The sequence below is a fragment of the Semicossyphus pulcher genome, unplaced genomic scaffold (assembly GCF_022749685.1).
Source record: "Semicossyphus pulcher isolate SPU_LCO1_2020_fin unplaced genomic scaffold, fSemPul1.0.p SCAF_23, whole genome shotgun sequence".
Classification (NCBI taxonomy): domain Eukaryota; kingdom Metazoa; phylum Chordata; class Actinopteri; order Labriformes; family Labridae; genus Semicossyphus; species Semicossyphus pulcher.
Window position 1 is genome coordinate 8969525 of NW_027211697.1, and position 22448 is coordinate 8991972.

Sequence of the window (22448 nt, forward strand, 5' to 3'; positions counted from 1 at the left end):
TGAGCTCATTCTCTGAAGCGCGTGTTTACTTACGGTCACAGCTGTGGACATGGCCTTCAGCAGAGTATAAATATTCAACACTGCTGAAGTTCAATCTATTTTCTAAGTGAACAACATTTAGGACAGTGATTACTGTTGTTTTCCGGGAGGAGAAACACATTTAAATTTGAACTTTTCCTCCCCTTCATTACCGCGCTTTTTAAAAATACATGCACATCTCCACGCTCAGCCTTTATAATGAGAAACAATATACCTCACTCCTGTGTTACTCTAATATGAGGCCCGCTTTCTGCTCCAGAGCAGAGCAAATTCTTGGAAACTTACGCTCGAGAAGGCCCTTCATTAGTTTCACAGAACTCTTGGTTCATGCTTTATCATGCAGTTCATCTGAATCTCTCAGTTCATGCGGCAAATATCTCATTCCATCTTGGCTGTGAGGCTTGTGTTGTACTCGTATCAGGAGAGTTCACAGCATATTTAAGAAAAGCAAGCATTAATCTCTGCACAAGGCCAGCTGTAATGTCTCAGTTGTTATTAAAGGATCCTACAGAGCCAGCACTCTCTACATCATCACACCTACACTTTAGCTGTGTCATGTAAATAAATGTCTGTTCTAGTCACTATCTATCACCAAATGAGCCTTTGCATTTGCAGTATATAGTATTATTATGGACTGGGTGTCTGTGGAGACATCCACGGAAAAAATCACAAGCTCAGTGAGTGACACGTTTTCCATCACCCAGCAGTGGTTGGTCTGCCAGAGAGGGTAGGCGGAGCTGAGCGGCTGTTTTTCCGGCCTCTGCAAGTGTTGCGAGTAAACAGTAATCTACTATGGCTGAACAAACAAAGAAAAGATGGATGACTACAGTGACGTGACGTTAGTTATAGCTAGTTAGCCTGCTAGATACCGGTTGCTAGGCGACAGGAGCGGCGTTTGGTGACGCAAGGGTAAGGGCGGGAACAGCTGGTGACGCAAACAGGAAATCCTCCGTAGAACAGACCAGTCTCATTTCAGTGCAACTTTAACGGTCTATGCAGGCTATGAATGGAGCATCCTCCATAGACCGCCTCCTTCGAAGGCCGCAGGCCCTAGATTGGGACACAGCTTGAACCTGCCAGGGCCGGCTGAAGCCATCTGGGAGCTCTAGGGTGCAAGCTTGATGCTTTTTTATGGGTACTATATTTACTTTAAAAATGCATGTCCTAATTCTTTCGATTGGAAATGTTTACCTCAAAAAACTACTTCACAACCGCTACTGCTGCTAGTTGAATGTTTTTATGTAGCCGCTAGCTAAAAAATAACTCACACACATTTAGATACAGTGCACTGTTCACCTCTGATCAAGCACTATCTTTCTCTCTTCTCTCTCTCTCCCTCTCTCTCTCCTTATCATACTGTCTGTCTCTCTGTATTACATTTAAGTATGCATCTGATCACACAAGTATTGACTGCTAGCTAAGCAATACAAGCTTAGCTCATGATGTTCTTATTTGTAGATGAAGAAAAAGCTCTCCTTTTTTTCTTCCTGCCAAGTTGTAAGATGTTTTTGTGCACATGATTGTCTTAACTACACTGTTACAGACTGCATTTGTGCTGTGTGGGAATTCTTAATAAGATCTCGCCACAGTGGTGTTCAAGAATCCCACTTACTCAGCCCAGCACATCAGGCATCACTGTTCAAAGCAGTGTTAAAAAAACATCTCCTTGTAAGGCTTAATTGGAAACTGAACCTCTTCCCCCCTGTGGGTAGGCCTTGCTTCACACTCAGCTAGAGCCTCTAAAATGCAGTAAGATGCATCATTTGAAATCCATATAAGAAGAAAAAATATGCTTTAGTGATATTAAGCTATGATGTTATTAATGTTTTCTGCAGCCGCACCTTTAATAAACACCACAAGCATTTTTTCTGAGATGAAAAATGCAGATTGCAAGTGTATAATTAAAAACATTCATGAACTTTTCTTTCCCTCATGTAAGAGTTTGCATTACACCCTTTTCACAGCCACGGAAAGCACCAGGATTGAAGCCCATTTGCAGCAGGGTTTTCCCATCCAGAAAAGAGCAAAACAACAACGACAAAAATCTGTTTCCTCTTCAGGCTAGCAGACCCATAATAGCAGCCTTTAATATCATGGCAGTGACATTTGAGGTTGAGGTTTGTTGTGTTGTGAGAGTCAGCGTGCAGCGGGACGTGCTCTGCAGACTGCGTGTGGGCTGTGTGAGGCCCGCGCGGGAGACAGCAAGCATGCAGGGCACAGGGTTGGATTGCTTCCAACCCTCGCTGAGCTGCTTTTCCATGGAAGTAGCAGGAGCTGTTCCTGGAGCATTTTCTGGGCCGTGTGGTTTCCTCTGAAGCGAGAGTGTCTTCAGCAGACATCTCCACAGCAACTGCTAGGACGGCCTTCGTGCCCCGGAAATCTCTACTACAGATTACAGAAGTCCGCCTACACTTTTACCCTCTTAGTGTTGGATTTTCCAAAGAGGATTAGAAATAGATTCGAGTGCCTTTTATTCTTGCTTCTTTGAAATAAACCGAGGGGATTTATCTGTAGATGCCTCTATGATGACTTATTGTGCAAGGGATTACTTCCTGTAAAGCAGCAGTAAAAAGCTTCAAATCTTTGAGGATATTAGAGGAAAATCAGCAGGACTCATTTTCACAATCATGCCCAAATATTTTCTGTGGAAAGCCCCACTAGTGTACGTTTTTGTGCCGCAAAACTCATTATGTTAAACTTGAGACTTGCAACACGATAACAAAAAGTACAAGTGATCGCCTGGCCCAACAAATAGATTTCAAGGTAAGCGATAAGCACAATTACACACCCACACTTTGACCTAATAACAGCTGCCAGAGAATACATCCGATCCAACAGGAAGCAGGAGCACAGAGCAAAGCTGGATGCGGAGCACTTTAAATCAGATATGTAGAGCAAATAGATTATGTTTCTTAACAAATATACTTTCTTAAATGTCTAATAGAAACTCTGCTCAGTTACCAAAACGCAGGCAAAATTGAATGATTACTGATTAATGCGAGTTGTTCAGAATGGATGACCTCTGTGACCCTTAACGTCTGTTGTTGCTTCTAATGAGAATGGCTTCCCGTGTTTCCATATTTTGTTTTGTTTTTATTCTTACGAATGTTCAAGGTCAAGCAGTGCATAAAATCAAATACTGACAGGCACATCCCTCAGTGGGTGCTGGAAATAACAAGAACAAGTATATCAAAAAAATATATAAAGATCCGCACACCAGGAAGCTCCCATAGAGGGTTTTATTCAGCACATTTCGAGCCAACATGCTCTTCCTCAGACTTAGGTCAAAGGTCAAGCTGCGCAACATATAATGTTAAAGAAGGCAAACTGAGAATTATTTTTTTTCATCCATCACAATCATGGAACTTTAATGTGTTTTTTTTTAACTTAAAACATTTATTTCACTCTTATTAACATTGTGATCTTTAATATAATATGCAATTATTATACATATACTGTACAACACTGGTGAAAGTACTTAAGCAAATGTTCTCAACAACCGTACTTCAAATCAAGTTTGAGAACTTTTTACATCTACTCCATCAAATTGAACAGATATCTTATTAATTACTTCCATTTATCTATTAAATAACTAACTTGTATATTCAGATTACTGATACACAATATATTTATTGTATAGATTTGGGGCTGCACAGTGGCAGTGGTTAGCATTGTCGCATAACAGCAAGAAAGTTCCTGGGTCAAATCCCGGTTCAGACGTAGGGGGCCTTTATGTGTGGAGTTTGCTTGTTCTCCCCGTGCATGCCTCCGGGTACTTAGGCGTCCTCCCACAGTCCAAAGACATGCTCTTAAGGTTCACTGGTGATCCCAAATTGACCGTTACCGTGAATGTGAGCCTGAAAAGTTGTCTGTCTCTATGTGTCAGCCCTGTGATTGACTGGCGATCAGTACAGGGTGTACGTGGCCTCTCGCCCAATGACAGCTGAGATTGGCTCCAGCCCCCCTGTGACCCTGAGCAGGATAATGGATGGATGGATGTATAGATTGGGATTCTGAACAGTGAAAAACATTGATGCTAACACTGAGTGCAAAGCTTTTCTTTGCATTTTTTCATCTGACTAATCTGAGTACTCCTCCCTACCACATGTACATGGCCGTCTCATTTAATAGTGAAGTATTAAAATATCTTTCTCGACTCCGACCCTCGGCCCCATGGTGCACGTCACCAAGGTGAAGGCCAAAAAAACAATCTATATTTCTCTTTGTGTCCTTTTTTTCTGTCAGTGATCCAGTAATCCGATGACCTCTTTGCTGACGCACCATCCCGGCACTATGAGTCCTCGAGGGTCATTTCTGGTCACCTGATGAACTCTGTTACAGGAAATACCTGTTCTATTCACCAGAATGAGCTCTGGGTTCAGCCTTTTGTTCTCCTATCGTAAAGGCCTTTGCTAATGCACACACACACACACGCACACACACACACACACACACACACACACACACACACACACACCACATAAAATGTAAATACTGTGTAGAAGTCATGCACACACACATACAAACGCTCTCAAGGCTGTCTTTAACTCTCTTTCACGTGCACACGCACCGAGATGTCGTTAGTACGATGTGATGGTATTGAAAGGCTCGACTGTGTGTCAAATGAGTTTCCAGGGAAGATCCTGCTGCTGGCTTATGATCCACTCATGTTTCAAAAATCATTTTTTTTAAAGACATGCAAACAAGAAGCAGATTTCGGTGACAAATAAGGCGTAATAAAATCAGAGTTCTGCTATAATTTCATGATAAAACTGATTTTACATGCAGATCCTTTCTCTGCGTATAGACTTTGTCCTGTCTGTCCTGGGTTATTATCAAACCTTCAAAGCCAATTTAAAAATCTGTTGTTTGCACAAGTGTGTACACAGCAATGTTATCAGGTTAATCTAAATCCCTTAATCTTCTGCAGGAGTTAATGGTTTGGTTTTCGTCATATCTTGCTGACAGATCTTTCACTGTTTTTATTGGGGAATGTGTGTCTGACTCCTCTCAACTAACTTGTGGTGTACCGCAGGGCTTGGCCCCGGGGCCTTTGCTATTCACTTTATTTGCTCCCCCGAGGTCAGATTATAAAAAAATTGTCATATTGAATATTATTAGTACCATGTCTCTTTTGCATTAACCTATACACTTTATATTATCACTCATATTTGAGTTGTTTTGTATTTCTCTAATTTTGTACTGTATTTTTGGAGCTATCTGGCAATATAATTTACTTCCGGATTAATAAAGTTCTATCTTATCTTATCTTAATATAGCATATCATTTATATGCAGATGATATTCAACTCAACTTCTTATTCAAACCCAGCGAGGCCTTCAGACTGTCTACACTCCTTGACTGCCTAAACGTTATTAGGGACTGGATGACTGAAAATTATTTACAACTCAATCATGATAAAACCGAGATTCTCGTTGTTGACCATGATACGTTTGTCAACATAATAATGCAAAGCATTGGGCCTCTCTCCTCTGCAGCTCACTCTCAGCTCTGCAATTTAAGAGTATTTTTTGATCAGTCATCATCATTTGACAGCCATGTAAAGCAGCTAATAGGATCATGTAATTACCATTTACAAAATATAAGTAAACTCACAAACACGCCTAAGACTCATGGTGATTGTGCTTTTTTAGGCGGTAGCATCAACTGAATTGGAACTAAAAGGTAAGACCATTTATTGAACGATCACTCACTTTTATCTTGCATGAGAATCAGATAGCTTTAACAGGAACTCTCCATGCAGCTATTATTATCACTCACAGAGAGGAATCATATAAAGTGTTATTCACCTGATAAGAACCAAGAGGTGAAATGTTCCAGTCAATGTTAAATTTATTCCCACACATGTGACTCACAGATGTCGCTAAATTGGTGGTGGCTTTACAACCCGCCATATACAGAGATAGTGGTCACAGTGCGCCCTGGAGTGCCAGGAAAATGCAGGTGTTCAGTCAAATCAGCAGATAGAGCCGGCATGAGAGCCTGCGGGAATCCGTCACATGGTTTCAGGGAATTGACTCACAAGGATTTGCATCCTTTATTCTTTGCAAACTGTAGTGTATAGGCCAGGGTAGTTACAGGTGTTGGATGGAATCAGAGGGTGGATGGGAAACAGAATAAGCAGAAGAATAAGGCTAGCATTATTCTGTATTTGTCCCTTATCCCTTATCCTGTTCTGGGTCCTGGGGAGGGGCTTGAGCCGATACCACCTGTCATTGGGCGAGAGGCGAGGTAAATTGTAAATGGTAAATTAACTGCACTTATACAGCGCTTTTCTTGTCTTCAGACCACTCAAAGCGCTTTTACACTACATGTCACATTCACCCTTTCACACTCACATTTCTGCTACAATGTGATGACATAACTGCTTTTACACTAATGGCAGGGGCTGCTATGGAAAGTACCTTCAGGAGCAATTCTGGGTTCAGAGTCTTTCCCAAGGAAGCTTCATCATGTACCGCTCGCCACTGACCATGCTGACAGGCAAAATAAGTTTCGCCACCTGTAAACAGATTCTCTGTGTTATCCCCTCAAACCACCAGAGTTCGTTAAGAAACTTGCGCGAACATTGTCGTCGTCGTCGTGAAATAGTCCCGCACGCTGCTTGTTTAATTTTGCTTTCGTCTCAGACTAAGCTCAGCTAACGACAACAAAACACGTGTTTCTCAAATGTATATGTATATTTTAAAAAATACCAAATTTTATTTAACCGTTAAAATCCCTAATGGTCGGTTAAGCAGTTAAAGTGCACATCCCTAATCCCAAGACTGCAGCAGGCAGGGATCAAACCGCCAACCTTCCAAACGGAGGGCGACCGACTCTACCACAGAGCCACAGGGGGACACCCTGGACTGAACGCCAGTCAATCACAGGGCTGACACATAGAGACAGACAACCATTCACACTCACCCTCACACCTATGGGCAAATTTAGTACACGGAGAGAACTTAAACATGCATGAGGAGAACATGCAAACTCCACACAGATTGACATACTGTGGACTCTTTTGAGTTTCTTGGGAATTACAAATGTAAAGTTATGACTTCACACATCATTGACTTTTATGGCTGTACAAATATTGAATATCTCAACACACTAATCAGCTAAACAAACTTGCACACATTGACAGAGACTGAGGATACATTGTTCAAGCATCCATCAGGGGAACTATTGCAGGCCATAATAGCATCTATAAAGAATTTAGAGGAAATTTCTGAGGAACTACTCGCAACGCCCCTTGTGATTGCTGTGTGTGTGCGTGCCAGCTGTTAGTTTAAGTGTGATAGTACACCACAGCAGGTAGACAGCTGCAGGAGGAAATAGTGGGTGATGTTTCTGATACCCACAGGCCTTATCTTTGGACCTAGATGAGATCTAAGTGTGTCTGGTGATATGAAAGCAGAGTTACAGTAAAAAAAAAAAAGATAAGTCTTTGGAATATTTGTGGAAGTACTTCTCGAGAAAAAGCGCTAGACCACACTTGCAAAACAATACGGTTTCACAATAACATGGAAGTTCCTGTTATTTCTTAATTCAATACGCAAAGCTGAGTATGTTGTATTGCTGGCACAGATGTCATTACTCAAATGAGAACAAACCTCACTCCTCTTTATTTAGAAACAGCAACAAACATCATAGCTTAATGGTTCCGAAGGCCTTGGATTCAACTCACGTCTCTTAAACTGACATGGGAGACTGAATCATGCTCAGTGACGATAGGGAAGAGTTCTTAGGAAAGCAGAAAATGTCAAGGGAACTGTAAACAAGACTGATCCAATTTAACATTATAAATGGAGTCTCCTGGACGCCATCCAGGCTTCAAATAGAGGGTTCAGTTGGCAGCTCACACTGCTGGTGATGTGTCGGCAAAGATGGCACACATGCTCTGAAGTTGCCCCAAAAACTAAAGCTTACAGGATGATCGTTGTAGAGGGGTCAGCTGACCAAGAGAAAGGGCGCCACAGAGATGGTGCCAAGTAAGCTTTTCATTCTTTGACCAGAAGTTTCCGTTCTTACATAAAGGCAGTCTGGATCCAATCAGCAAGTGTCGGAATCAAGTCACCTAAAGCAGAGAACCAAAATAAACAGTGAGAAAGGGATATCTACACTGATAATATTTCCCACAGTGTGTGGTGATTTATAGCAGACCAAAACTCCCAAGTTTTGGGAAAGTTCAGAGCATGCGATCAGCAGTTTGCCATCTTTGCCAAGACATTCCCCATCAGTGTGATAACCAAAAGCTAACCAAACACAATTACCAATGGTTTAATCTTAGCTCACAGTTACAACATCACACTATTGTAATGATTTACGTGGCTGGGCCTCGTGCGTAAATGTTACGTTTTGTTTCTGCTCAAAAACATTCAATACATTAACAACAGGCTATGGAGACATAGATAAAAAGTCCAGGCCTACAGTCCTTATTAAAAGGAGACAGTTTGTCTTCTGGTTTTGATGAAGAAAAAGCAACATGTGGATTCTTATCTGACGGTTAAGGGTTAACTGGTTGCAGTGCACATCTCTACAACTTATGAATACAAAAGCAACACTTACATTTGTGTAGTCCTGCTCCCGCCGTGTTTTGTATGTTCCAGCTCTGTTTCACGCCTCTTTTTACGTCACAGGTGCCGAAAAGACTCCCGCAGAGGATGCACCGGTGTATCCTCGCTCATAGCTCCTCCAGCGAGCCTCCTCGAGATGCATTTTATGAATTGAGACATCCTTCAAGATGGCGTGCTGAGATCGATTTCCGGGTCGCGGGCAGGAGGAGTGAGGAGACGAGGAGGCGAGGAGGCACAAAATAGAGAAATCTTGTCTCTTGTGATATCCACTTCCTGCCTTTGTGTGTTTCCCGCTTGTTTGATTGTGTGCCTTGCCCTTATTGTCTTCACCTGCCCCTTGATTGTCTCACCTGTCTCTGATTAGCCTCAAGTTTATTTAGTCTCTGTGCTCCCCTGTCTGATTGTCAGTTGGTCGTCGTCTTTTGTCCTGTATATTTCTCAGTGTTACCAGTGTCCTTGCTTATCGTGGCTCCTCGTGTTGTTTGACCAGCCAGTCTTTTCCTGTGGGTTATTTGTTTTATTTATGTTACCGGGACTCTATAAGTAAGCTTTTGTTTGTTGCCTTTTTTGTTTAATTAAATGTCAAGTCTGCACCTGAGTCCTTTACCTTTTTATTTTACCATAAACGTGACATACACTGTGTGAGAAAAACGATTAACAAATAATTCTGTGAGCTTTTAAGCACCCCGTCTATCACAGATTAGTTTACATATTCTTAATGATGGGCTGCACAGTCAGTGACAGACTAAACACTGTACACATCAGGAACAGCTCACATGCAAATGCTGCATTATTTGGTTCCCATGGTGATGACAACCTGTGCTGCGCATTCAAGTAACCCAATTACATCACAGTGCGTGTAAGATCATGCCTCCGTGACGCGACACAGACACACCCTGTTCCCATAACAGACACACGGTCTGCTCGCGTACAGAGCGTACAGTCGTTTATTTATGGAGCAAACTTTTCCACTTCTTTTGTGAACACAGAAACGCGGGTGTGTTCAAAGAGAGAGAAAGCAGACAGTGTTTCTGCGTATTGGTCTGAATGTAAGATAAGAAACGGCAGTGGACAAATGATGTTCAAAGTGTTCCACTTAGAAAAGATGACCGGGAAGTGATAACAGGAGCCGTGCACAACCTTCTTAAAAACATCCCGTATCTTTTTCCATCAAACATTATCTGTTCATGTCACAGCTGATTACATATTTCTTGTAGCTTGTAAAACCCTGCCGTGTTGTAACTAACAAAAGCTGTGTTTGAATTCAAATTGTCTTGTGTAGTTACCATAGTACAGACATACGTCATTCACCCTGGGCCTTCCTGCTAGAGAACACCAGGCTGCTCTTTTGAGCAGTGACTCAGAGGGTGTTTCCCGGCAGCTCTGTCAGGGATTTCTCTTCAGCTGACATTGTTTACATACAGTACCTGCTCGATGATCAACTGGTTTCTGTTAATGCAAAAATAGAAAGGAAAACTTTCAGTGATTTATCTGAAGCAGCCGACTTTTAGTAACTCCACAACTTCTATGAAACGTCTGGTTAACCGTTACTCTTTCACTTATTGCTCCTGTGCACTAAAGCATGAACAATATAGCGTAGGGCTGAACTTTCTTTAATAACCCAGCCAACTATTGTTAGCTCTTAAAGGAGCCACACTAACGTGGCCTAGTTGTGGCTTGCCTGACTCAAAGCGGCATTGTTTCTACAAGTCCATTCTCAAGTGTGACAAATTGAGTAATATGGATCAAAATACCAGGTAAATACCTTGATTTCAAAGTGGCCTGTTGGTACTTGTATGTCTGTTTTCCAGTAAAACTGTAGGCAGGTTTTTCACACTACAACAGGAGTAACACTTTAGTCATTTCTGCATGATTACCTCCTACACTGACGACCCGTGTAGATACACTAAATTGCTACTTCTGTACAAGTAAATATGTATGTTTGTACATGTATACCCAGAGGCCACTTTATTAGGTACATCAGGAAAATATCATGCAATGTGATACAGTGTGCAGCCTTTAATTCTAACTTAATAAAGATAATCATGTTTACGTTTGATTGAATGTGTTAGAGATGTATTATTACAAATAGTTATCTTGATTTCATTAGACTTGGACTTCCTTATATTGAGAGGTATTTCTAATGTATTCTGGACGCTAGCTACCTTGAAATATACGTTCTGTGAAATGTGCCGTAAGACCAAAACACATAATGGTCTAATAAAGCTCTAATATTGCAGCATTCCCTCATCATCCTGCTTTATATGCACATTTTTATTCCCTTCCCTGCTTGGAAACCCCTACTCTCCTGAAGCAAAGTACAGCAGGTACGTAACAGTCTGCACAGAGAGCTGCTGAAGAAGCAGAGGATTCAGGTTGAAGAAAAGCGTGAACATAGAGGTGCAGATTTATGGTATTACAGCCCGGCAGTGGAGCAGAGCACAGGGGAGTGGAGTACTGACAGTAAATCTGGAGGCCTGGAGGAGGAACAGGAGGAGCGTGCCCGTAGAAGAGTCTCAGAGGGCGGGACTTGCGGGCCATGGTGAGTCACTGCTGCTCCAGGGTTGGCTCTGATATCAAGCATCTGGAGCTCATTGACATGTAACCATGGCAACCAGCAGTTGTGGAATTGTAAACAGACTGAGAGACTGGAAAGACGGGCAGGAGTCAGGCTTTAGGTGTTTCTCCAACACACAGAGAAGAGCTCCAACAGGGCTGTCAGCTTACTGTAGTCGCACGTGCTCACCAGGTCAAAGGGAGAAAGTTATGTAATATGACAAGACGCACAAGCCCTTTTTGGAAAGTTTGAATGTATTATGCAACTTTCATGAGGCAAAAACTTGAATTGTTGAAGCGATGAAAAAGTAAGGTATCTTGGGTTTAACTAAATCTTTATCTTAACAACCTAGAATATTTCATAACCTGAATCATTAAAGATAATGTCCTACTTTTACAGATGTATATTGCAGCAAACTGTGCTTTATTTTGTTAAATTCAACTGTATGTGAACAGTGGTTGGCACTGTTGCCTCACAGCTAGAAGGTCACTGGTTCACACCCCTGCTTGGGCAAAGTTGTCCTTTCTGTGCGGAGTTTGCATGTTCTCCCCGTGCATGCGTGGGTTCCCTCCGGGGTCTCCGGCTTCCTCCCACAGTCCAAAGACATGCTTGTAAGGTTAATTGGTGACTCTAAATTGCCCTTAGGTGTGGGTATGAGTGCGAAAGGTTGTCTGTCTCTATGTGTCAGCCCTGTGATTGACTGGCGACCAGTCCAGGGTGTACCCCACCTTTCGCCCAATGACAGCTGGGACAGGCTCTTAGCCTATCAAAAGTTGGAATAATTAGAAAACAACATAGCAGTAGCTCCCTGGTGACCATTTTAGAATTTCCCAGTATTTTTCCCAAAATATCTCTAACTCCATATAAAACACTGTAAAGTTAACTTTCAGCAGCCCTCAGAGGGACTAAACTCAGGTCTTTGGGTTCATTGTGGCCTTTCAAAAACCCTCTTGCGTGCAAGGTCAGTTCTGCGGCTGTGAGCAGACAACATTAGCTCGACCACATGCTAATGCTAGAAAAAGGCCTTCCCTATTTTACTCATAATAAACTTAGCTCATGACATCTAACTAGGGTCATGTAAAATATGGTTCTTCATGATCTCAGTTACTGCAACTGTAAAAGTAAAGAGTTTCAGTATGGTCCAACTCACTGTATGCTACACTCAGGTTAGCTAGCTCAGTAGCATGAAGCCTCACTTAGCTTAGCCAAACACCTCGGTCAGCTAACACAGGTGTTTTCACTTAGTTTGCCTGATTAGACTTCTTCTTAGAACCGTGTGGAAGAGTGCAGACTGTGGGCTTATGATTAATGTCTCTCTGACACTTTTCAGTTTGCTACACCAGGAAGTGTATCTATGAGTATTTCATGCAGTTTGGTGATGCTATGATTTGTATCAATGCTAAATGCTAAAGCTTATTGAATAGAATCAGTAGAATAGAATAGAAGAAGTAGTTGGACAGAGCGGGGGTGACTATGTCTATTTGCACGAGTAATGTATTTATTAAAGTTAAGAAGACTCGGTTGTTGAAATACCAGTGTCAATGCAAATTTTTATCTCATATTTAGAATAATTTAGTTGGAATTGTTCTACATAAAAATAGATTATCTGATTATGCAAAACAACCTCACCATTGACCGTCACTGGATTATTTTTAACCAGGCTTTCTCGTGAACAGAAGTTTGGTCAGGCCTCTCTCACTTTGTGAGCAGTTTATTCCATATTGGGTAAAAGTGGGAAATAGGATTACATACTCAACTAAGTAAGTGGGATCATGTAAATCTAGTGGGACTGGTTCATGTTTTGCCGAGTTCGGAAATTTAATCAAGCTGTAAGACTTTAATCTGATTTTCTACATTTAAAGTCAGTTTAAAGGTCACAGTATTTTGTAGTTGGCCTACTAGATTCAAGATGTTTTGTTTGAGCATATTTACCTTGTAAATTTACCTTGTAGGGGACCTTTTTTGTATCTCTTGGCACACTCCATCCATCCATGCATGCATTAACTACACCGCTTGATCCTGTTCAGAGACACAGGGGGCTGGTGCCAATCCAAGCTGTCATTGGACGAGAGGCCGGGTACACCCGGGACAGGTCATTGGCACACTCACTCAGGAATAATTTTATTCCTGAAAATGGAAAAAAAAAAAAAAAAGCAGACATGACACTTCTCCATTTTCAAATACAATTGAGTTCTGCTTGACTGATTTGTTTTGTTCTGCAAAATACGTTTAATTACCTTGTAAAAATCCTCCCAAAGCATCTCCTCCTGCTCCCTCATTAAAAATTCCTGAATCTGCGTAGTCCCCGCCCACTATGTGCAACGTTTCTCCTTTCGTAAAATTGCAGCCGAAAACGAAACACGTCTCTGCCATCGTGTAGAGCCAACTTGTTGAAACGTAGCTCGCTTGAAATGTAGTAATTAGTAGCAGTAATGTTAACGTTAGTAGTCAGTAGTGAGTTTGCAAACATTACGATGACGGTTACAGCTGTGGTTGCCATAGGTTGTACATAATAAAATGCATCACCCCGTCCATCAACGGGATTGGCTGCCAATCTGAAAACGTGTTGTTCAGCCTGTCCTTGGTAAACTGCAGTTTAAAAGCAGACAGGCCCAGCCATGGAGATGACTGCTTATGTTGTCCCTGATATGTCTTGTAGCACATAAAAAACACCACATGCAGATGTTTACAAGGTTAACAAAGGTCTTGGACAATCGCTTGCATTCTGTGGAAGTGTACACTTCCCTAATCTGGAAGTGTAGTCAACAAATTCACATGAACTACGTGGAAAACTAAAAGCATTTTTTTGCAATCATACTGTGAGTCAGGTTCATAAGCTGTCTTTTGTTATACTGCCATGGTTTCATTTTTTCCTACAACCATTACACATTAACATTGATTTAAAAGTAAAATAGGTAATATTGAATATAAAATAAACGTTAAAGTAGTACCTTAAATAAGGCATGTTTAAAGAATACTATTGCACAATAGATCTCCTCCTGTATGGCTGAGAAGACAACAATTTTGCACTTAAAAGGTAAAAGGTACCTAACTGACTCCATGTAATTCTGATAATATAAAGTGTTCCAAAGAAAAAATTGAGAACTTAAGTAGTTTTCCCTCCAGCTTTATCAGTTCTCTGCTTTGTGTCAACTGTGTCGCAGGTTAGAGCCCAGCTGTGGAGGACTCGTGGGTACTTCCTGAGAAAAACCCGATGCGGGGAGCCGTAATGGTTTCAGAATGTTGCCTTTAGAGCCAGCGACTGGCTGGGGGTGTAGCCGTGATGACACACTTGTATAATAAGAATAAGTGCTCAGACTCTTCAGCGCTTCTTCTCTGGAATCACATGATCACAGAATACCAGGGAATTTCTCCTGAGCGACGCACCAAGCCTGTGCGCACCTCCGCTGAACTGGTTTCAGCTGCCTTAAAGTCTAACATGCACAAAAGCTTTTGAACATTGTTTTATTCTTTTCATTAGGTCACGTGAGATCGATGACAGATGCTGCAAAATACTTTTATTCACGCCTCATTAACTCAGCAAACACAATCAAATAAAATTATCGTTTTACAACCATACTGGACATGTGTTCTCTTATGCTTCCATATCTTTCTCATGTTAATTGTGTATACATGGAACTCGTGCTTCCAGGGAACATGAGTGATGTGATAAGGTTTTTTATACCCAGCAGTTTTGCATCAGCCTGCACATATTTGGTAACATCACGCACAAAGGGTGCTTTTAAAAACCCTCTTCTTGTGTATTTCTCCGAGACACTACAACATTATAAATGAGCCTCTGAATATGTATTTTCAAGGAACCAGGAGATCAAAAGAGTTTTCTGAGGAACAGAATTAGACATTGTTGTGGACCACTCACTGAGCACAAATCACCTCAGAGACCCTTTATATCTCTCTCTGAGCCCCACTGGCTGAGGGGAAAGCATAAAGTGCTGTTGGAGCAGGTAGCGCGGGAGCTCGTTCCCGTAATTATGTTGGATACGCAGGTTATTGCAGATTCCCGTTCATCCATCATTTTTGCAGTTTGCGGTAAACGTGCAATGTGTTCCTGGCTGCAGTCTGTCTTAATGTGTCAACATGGAGGATCAGTGTTCACAGGAGGGGGGGGGGGGGGGGTGCTATAAAGAAGCTAGCATCTGGGATGGTAATTATTTGATAATTCATTGTAGAAATCATAATGAACATACATAATTTGAGAATGGCAATGTTCACCCTTAAGGAATTTTTTCCCATCAATTGTTTGTCTTTATTGTCTACGTATGAAAGCAATGACCCTTTCCTTTGCCCAAAACCGGCCTTGCCCGTTTGACAAAGGCGATTAACTAATGAGTTTGGGAAGAAGAATATTAGATGTTTTATGAGCTATGCCTGGAAAGATATGTATTTTTGTATATGTAGTATTTGCCAAAAGTCACACAAAGACAAAAACGTACAGTATCAGAGAGATCAAACTGCCTGTTTACTCTTGTAAAACTGGACTAGAAAAATCCAGATAGACTTTCTTTGGAAGGATAATGTTGCGTAAAAAGAACTGTCAGCATTAACCTAACATATATTTATTTAATTTATTCAGGTTTTAAAGATGGTCAGGCTTATAAAACAAAGTTAAGTCTATTTTTTTTAGACCAAAACACAACTTAAGGGTTAAAAAAAAAAGATTTTTCAGATTTCAATAAAAATACAAAATAAAAGCACTCACTTACCAATGCAAAAAAAACCAAAACAGGATGTTTTTTTTGTAGCCACGAAGCACAGGATGTGTTCTAAAAATATTCTTCACAATAATTCACAGTACAGAAAACAGCTGGTGTGCTTCGCAGTGCAGCTGGTTGATGGGGGATTACACGCTTTATCTGCCCCTGCTGTGCTTTACAGTACTGAGAGGTATAGTTCGTTTGGTGGACTGAACCCGGCTTTAAGGTGAACAGACAGCATGTCATGTTCTTAAACTTGAGAACACGTTGTTCCTGTTAGTCGGCCACTGCTGATTAAATGAGGTAAAGGTAACGGTAAACACAGCCCGTCTTTGAATTCCTGTGTGCTGGAGAACACATGTTGACATATTTCTACTTGACGGTGTATACAGGGCGGGGGACTGTTTCTGAGAAAGTGTGTACTTGCCACTCATGTTGTAAGCAGACATGCTGCATCATTATGTGTGTGTGTGTGTGTGAGCGTGTCAGGTCAGGCTAACACCTACAAAGAATCAAGTGAGTCACAGATGAACAAAGAAGTCAGCATGCAGTTCTCTAGAAGCCAAAGTTGCTCGTTTCCAGTTCTGGTGTATTTTGTCTAAAGCAGCTGCTCTCAAAGGAGGAAGAAGTTATCAGATCAGAAAACTACAGTCAGACATTTGGCTCTATGAAGCTGAAACTAAGTGTGTTTTGTAATTTAGGAAACTTCTGATAAACTTCTGACACACTGAGATATGTTAGCTTTCAGTGTGTTCATGTGCTGCCGTTGTTTCTTGTTTAGGGTCGAGGCAGAAGGTCACACTTTGTTGAATTTCACAGGAAATCATGAAATGATTGTAGCCTAACATCTGTTTGCGAAACCAAGTGTGACGTCAACCAAACTTAAAACACCAATGCATGTAATGTGTTTCGCTATCAGTGACGCTAAAAGCCAAAGTGTTAGTCATTTTACTCTGCAAGTGGAAACAAAGATACGGTCATCACAAAGCAAATCAAACACTGAGGTCCCATTTCATAGAAAAATAGTGCTCTTTATTATAAATTAATGAAATGTCCTTACAAATATAAATAAGTGCAAAGTCGTATCAGTCTGCTTGTTTTGTCAAACTTCTCAAATATCTTCAAGCATCCACAGCCAGAGGTTCGGCTGGTAAAAGTACATCTTTATAAAAGACAGCACAAAAACAGATTAACCACTTCATCGTCACTCATGTAAACTCATGAAAATAAGACACATTTTGATTCTTTTCCAAGTTTAGAAAAGACACATTTAATACATTCACTCGCAAGAAATGGCGATCCTGTCTGTGCCACAGAAAGACTACCACATGTTTTGGTTCCTCACAAACAGTGGGACTGTTCTCTCTAGTAAGCTCCTGTAGGATTCAGTCATGTTGGTGCTCCAACAACTGTTGTCTAGTTCAGGCAAGTTTGGCATAAACCCTTCCTTTATATGACACATCACAAACTTCTTTCCACATATTCTGGTCCTATTATTTAGATTAAAAAAAAGGCCTTTTCCACCCAGACGGCCGTCAGTGTCCACTCATTTGTTCTCTAAGTTTCCACTGTCTCTGAGTTTCCAGCGCACGCTCGGTCAGAGATCCCAGGATGCTGGACAGACACGTCTAATACGTCCAAGATTATCATCCGACGTCAGCAAAAAATAAAAAAAGCCGGCCTGATCTTAAAAGCCAGTCCTGCTTTAATGGATGGAGGATTTTCTGAGGCTGATGTATGTGTGTGTGTGTGTGTGTGTGTGTGCACATTAGTTAGCAGCAGCAGTACAGGGAACTTGTGTGTCATCAGACTGCAGACAGCTGACTTCAGTTTTCAGTAAGTTGTACGTCATCAGCAGAGGGTTTTCTATCTTTAATGTCGCTCTTTCTTGGCCCTCATTCCCGAGTCTCTTCTTCAGATGTTAAGAGTCTGATTCCTGCTTTTCTTTGAAGCACACACACATCTTGTCAGAACTCTAAATTGCTCCTTTTAACAAGGCTGATCCCGGCCGTCTGACTCTCTCGACTTGGCTTCATTTCTTACTCCTCAGACGCAGCACATGTCCTCTGCAGCTGCCCTGAAACCAGACATTTATACTCAAGTCTTTGCCCCTTCAAGAGCATCAGTCCAACACCTCTAGATAGGAGCATCATACTCCTGGAGGAACTCCTTAAGAGGATGAGGAAGTTGGTCTCTTCTTGAGGAAATGTCCACATGTCCATTCACTGTTTTTCTGCACAAGTGCTGCAGGGTGGATAAGCTACAGGAGAGAGGTTTGATGAGCTCCAGAGGGATCTTCTCCCCTCCAGAGTGAATGTAGTAGATATTCCCACTGGGGGTGTTCCTTTTGCTCTGAGACATGTAGTAATGCACCAGCTTGAGGACACACTCAAAGTGGGGAACAGAATGAACGTTCTTAGGGTCTGTTTGCAAGTAAAAAAAGGATGAGTCAGATTGGATGCGCAGGTTTTTGGTGCCAGATGCAGTCTTGACACTTAAGGCGAACAGGTGCCGGTTGTCCGAGCTGTCCCTGATGAGGAAGGTCCCGACGGCCTCGGTAGCCAGCATGGCGTTGGCCTCCTTTCCGGTGATGGCGCCCCAGTAGAAGCCGCTTTCCTGCAGCTTGTGGAGCGTGCTGAGAACCATCTGGTACTGAGATTTGGTGAAAGTCTTGTAGTGCTGAGGCAGCCGCATGTTGGAGTCCAAGAAGCTGCTGCTCATTGCGGAGTCAAACTTGCTGTGAGTTACCATGGCGCTGTGCCCGCTCTCAAAGTAGCCTGGGGGAGCACGGAGCACCACACAGACAGGAGAGGAAGAGGTGAGCGGGTCAAACGGAGGCTCAGACGGTTGTCCTGGAGGGCTTGAAGAAGTGAGAGCGTCTGGAAATGAAACACCTGAAGAGACAATAGAGAGAGAGTTTGAGGTCAGAGATAATAACGCAGATCTGTATGACTCATATTGAAGTACTACTCTTCATCTCCTGCAACTCCACTGGAAACTATTTTTCCAGATGTGGAAGCTCTGTGCATCATTACAACACCTCTGGTAATGATGGGGGAAATGCACCAAACAGGTTTAAAGCAGATAACAATTAAAAAGAAATATGTTGAAAATTGTTTAATCGCCTCATTTGTTTAAGACTTTAATCCTTCATCTTAACTTTCAGTCATTTCGGGGAAACTTTTCTTTGTGTAATCTGCCCTGGAGACTCGCCACCGCGACCAGTTCCAGTAAGGACCTCGTAATCCTCCTGATTGCGTAATTTACGTGCCGGGACCGGCTACTCTAAACACACCGTGTCACTTAAGTAAACACTCGCATTATTCATGCAGAACCTTTAAATCGGATAAGTTAATGATTAAAAATACTGTAACAGATCCTCACCTTCAACGCTTCTCCAAACACACTGTTGTAAAATTAATCCGAGCAGATTGTTGTTGACAGTTGTCCGGCAGTTGCCTGTCAGGCTGAAAGCTCTTTGGAACAAACTTGTAAAGGAGTTTTCTTTCTCGGTGCGTTACAGCCTGTGTGCTGCCGTCCGGCTGAGCTGTGCGTTAGTAGTGAAGCAGCAGCAGGAGGAGAGGCGGGTTTATAATTCAGACAGACTCCTCCTCCTCCTCTTTCCAGTAAGGCCCCTCTCTCTCTCTCGGTAGATTGACAGGAAGCATAGTTATTTTTTTTTTTAAAGGATTCCTGCTATGTGAAGGGCCCTCCCCCTCTCCCTCCCCCTCCCTCCCCCTCCCGTTCCTCCAAAACAAAGTTAACTAGGAGTTCCAAGCAACACTTATTTACATTTAGCAACGTTTTGACACGCTTTAAATAAAACCGATGTTTAATCTTTTATAGTGAAATCTATATCTAGGCATTTAGTGAGGCATTCAAATGTCATTAGGCTGCATGTTCTTTCCTTTTTTGTTTAAGTTCCTCTTTCGCGTCATGTGTGAGGTAATGATTCAGTGTTTCTCAGTAGTCAGTTTCTGAGAAATTCACAGTGATGGGAGCTCGCATGCTGAACAGCAGTTCCCCACAGAGGGCGCCACGATTTGGGGAACTAACAGCAGATAATAAGACCATATTTCCCAATAGCAACAGCTGGTATCCTAGGACAGCAGCTTTATTATTTACTCACTGTTGCCTAGCTTTATGTCTGTTTCACCAGCAGTGAAGATGAGATTATTTAAAATTATACCTTTTTGTACTTTAATATTGTACCCTGTTAGTTTGTTAATAAATTATCTTTGTGTTTTGTAACAGCCCACATGGACTCTAATGCCTGAAACTGCTGGTGGGGGGTAGGCGTCAGACAAAGTGATTAACTGCACGTTGCCTTTGTTTACATTTTACAGGGCCGAAAATTAAAGTGAGTGATACATATGACTGTTAAAGAAAGCAGGATGAGATTTTTCAAAAAGTTACTCACAGTAGCAGACAATGGCTCCCTCCTAATGCTTTGTTAATGAGATTATTTTAGTGCTGTGACGTTCGCGAATGATCCGATTCTTTTGAACGGCTCTTTGTTGCGAACGATGGGAACCGAATCGTACCTGAGAGCCGTTCTTTTTATAGTTGTGCCCAAATTTAACCGCCTGCCCTAGATCCAATCCCCTTTATGCCAAATTACCTGAGGCAGCTTTTTTAGGCTTTAACTCTGCTGTATGAGCGGAATCATGCCGCCACAACATTTTTTGTTGACATGTTTCATTTTAAATTTTAAAAAGGCGAACTTTTACTTCAGCTCTCAGAAAGGAACGGGCCATAAGATCCGGCTCCATTCAAAGAGACGTAATTCCCAACACTAGATTATTTAAAATGTAAAGTTATCCTTTAATCCTTTTTTTGTACTTTAATATTTTACCCAGTTAGTTTGTTAATACATTACGTTATTGAGTCTGTTTTGCAACAGCCCACATGGACTCATATGACACCAAACATGGTGTTGCAAGACTGGAACAAGCACAGAACTCCTTACATATTACATTATGGTGCAAAAAAAAGAACTTAACTTCCTGTCCAAAGCTCTATGTATAAAACAAAATCTCTTCCTCAAGAGTTTACAGTAAAAAAGACAGCATTATAATATTTATTAAAAGACACTAAGCAGAAATAAATATAACCGTAACTCCTCCCGCGCCCGTGAAGGCTGGCATAACAACATATGATGATTTAAAATACAACACTAATACCCTTTTTAACAAATCCTCTTATCTGTGCACAGCTACGTGTGTTACAAATATTTATAAAGTATTTATGAAGTGATTATAATCATAAAACCAGAATAACTCTTTAGAAATTAAGTATAATGTAAAAAACGTTTTATAAAAAGGACCAAAAAGTATTCCCTACAGTTTATTTAAGAGCTTTATGTCACATCAACGCTATAATTAGGTAGTACATTCCTCAGCCTCCCCTCCCTCCCCTGACTTCACCTTTACTGTAACACCTCCTCTATCATCACCGTCTTGTATCTCAGCATTAGGCCGCCTAAAGGAAGTGTGACTTCAGATCCTCATGTAACGACCGTCTAATCTTTGGCAACATGCGTGTGACTGATCGAGTGCTCATACAATCCGCATCAGCTCCCTCCCTGCTGACTCAGCTCTGACCCCCGTCAGCTTCAGGTGCTCATTGTGGTGCAGATTAACTCCAGACTTTGCTGTTAACCAACTCAAACCAGAAAACCAGAGGCAAAAAAAAAAGTGTAGAAACTTATGAGAAAAAGAGACACAGCGTCTGTTTTGGTGTAAGTTTTACCAAACATCCACTGGGAGCCGGACAGAAGGCGGGGCTTGTGGGTAACGGGCTGACGCCAGAAGGCCTGATGGTCTTTGGTAAAAGCCAGCTGTGTCCACAGAGGTGAGTCAGGTGTTGTCTGAATCAGACCACCAGCAGGATAAGAGAGGGGGGAAGGGAAATCACTAGGGTAGCCTCGTAACTGTTCACTTGTTTCCAGAAAATCTATTGTGTCATCATCGTGAGGCATGAATTCAGCATCCAAAGTCCCCGCTGGGACCATAATGGAAGTCAATGGAGGGAAGATGAGTAGTTAGCTGGCTTGGGCAGGGAAGGAGAAACCAGTTTCCCATAGTCAATTGCACTTTTGATAGATGGAATAAAACGAGTTTAAAATACCACAAAGAGGAAGATGTTGGAATAAAACAGAGTACGTCAAGACTTGTGAAATAAAAATAAACAAAGCTAAGACAGCGTGCACTTAACCAGAGGTCAACCCTCAGGGCGGTTTGTGAGGCGAGGCGGCCGACGAACCAAACGACCTGGAGCTGAGAGAGCCTCTGTTGTTGTAGCACGCCGCGGGTCAGCGGCCAAACATCTGAGCCTCCTGGAAACTCATGGTGTGAGGCTTGGCAATGACAAATTTCAAGCGTGTGCGTGCATGTCTGAGTCTTTTAACCCAGCTGGTTTACGGAATCTAAACAGAAAACCAAAAACTCCCTTTTTTCCCCCCATTTTTCATATGTTTCTAAATGTGTATCCAGGCTTATTTATCTTCTTAATTCTCCAAAAACTGAATGAGTTTCAATACAGACAGAAAGTTAA

General features: G+C 41.8%; 1 protein-coding gene across 1 annotated transcript; it reads right to left on the minus strand.

Annotated features, from left to right (window-relative positions):
• Positions 1-16903: 16903 nt before the first annotated feature.
• On the minus strand, positions 16904-19406 carry socs3a (suppressor of cytokine signaling 3a). Its single transcript, XM_069674587.1, has 2 exons — positions 19278-19406; positions 16904-18787 (listed from the first exon to the last, which is right to left on the minus strand). Exon 2 carries the CDS (start codon positions 18642-18644, stop codon positions 18030-18032), a length of 615 nt encoding a protein of 204 aa, XP_069530688.1. The 5' UTR covers positions 18645-18787; positions 19278-19406; the 3' UTR covers positions 16904-18029.
• Positions 19407-22448: the final 3042 nt, after the last annotated feature.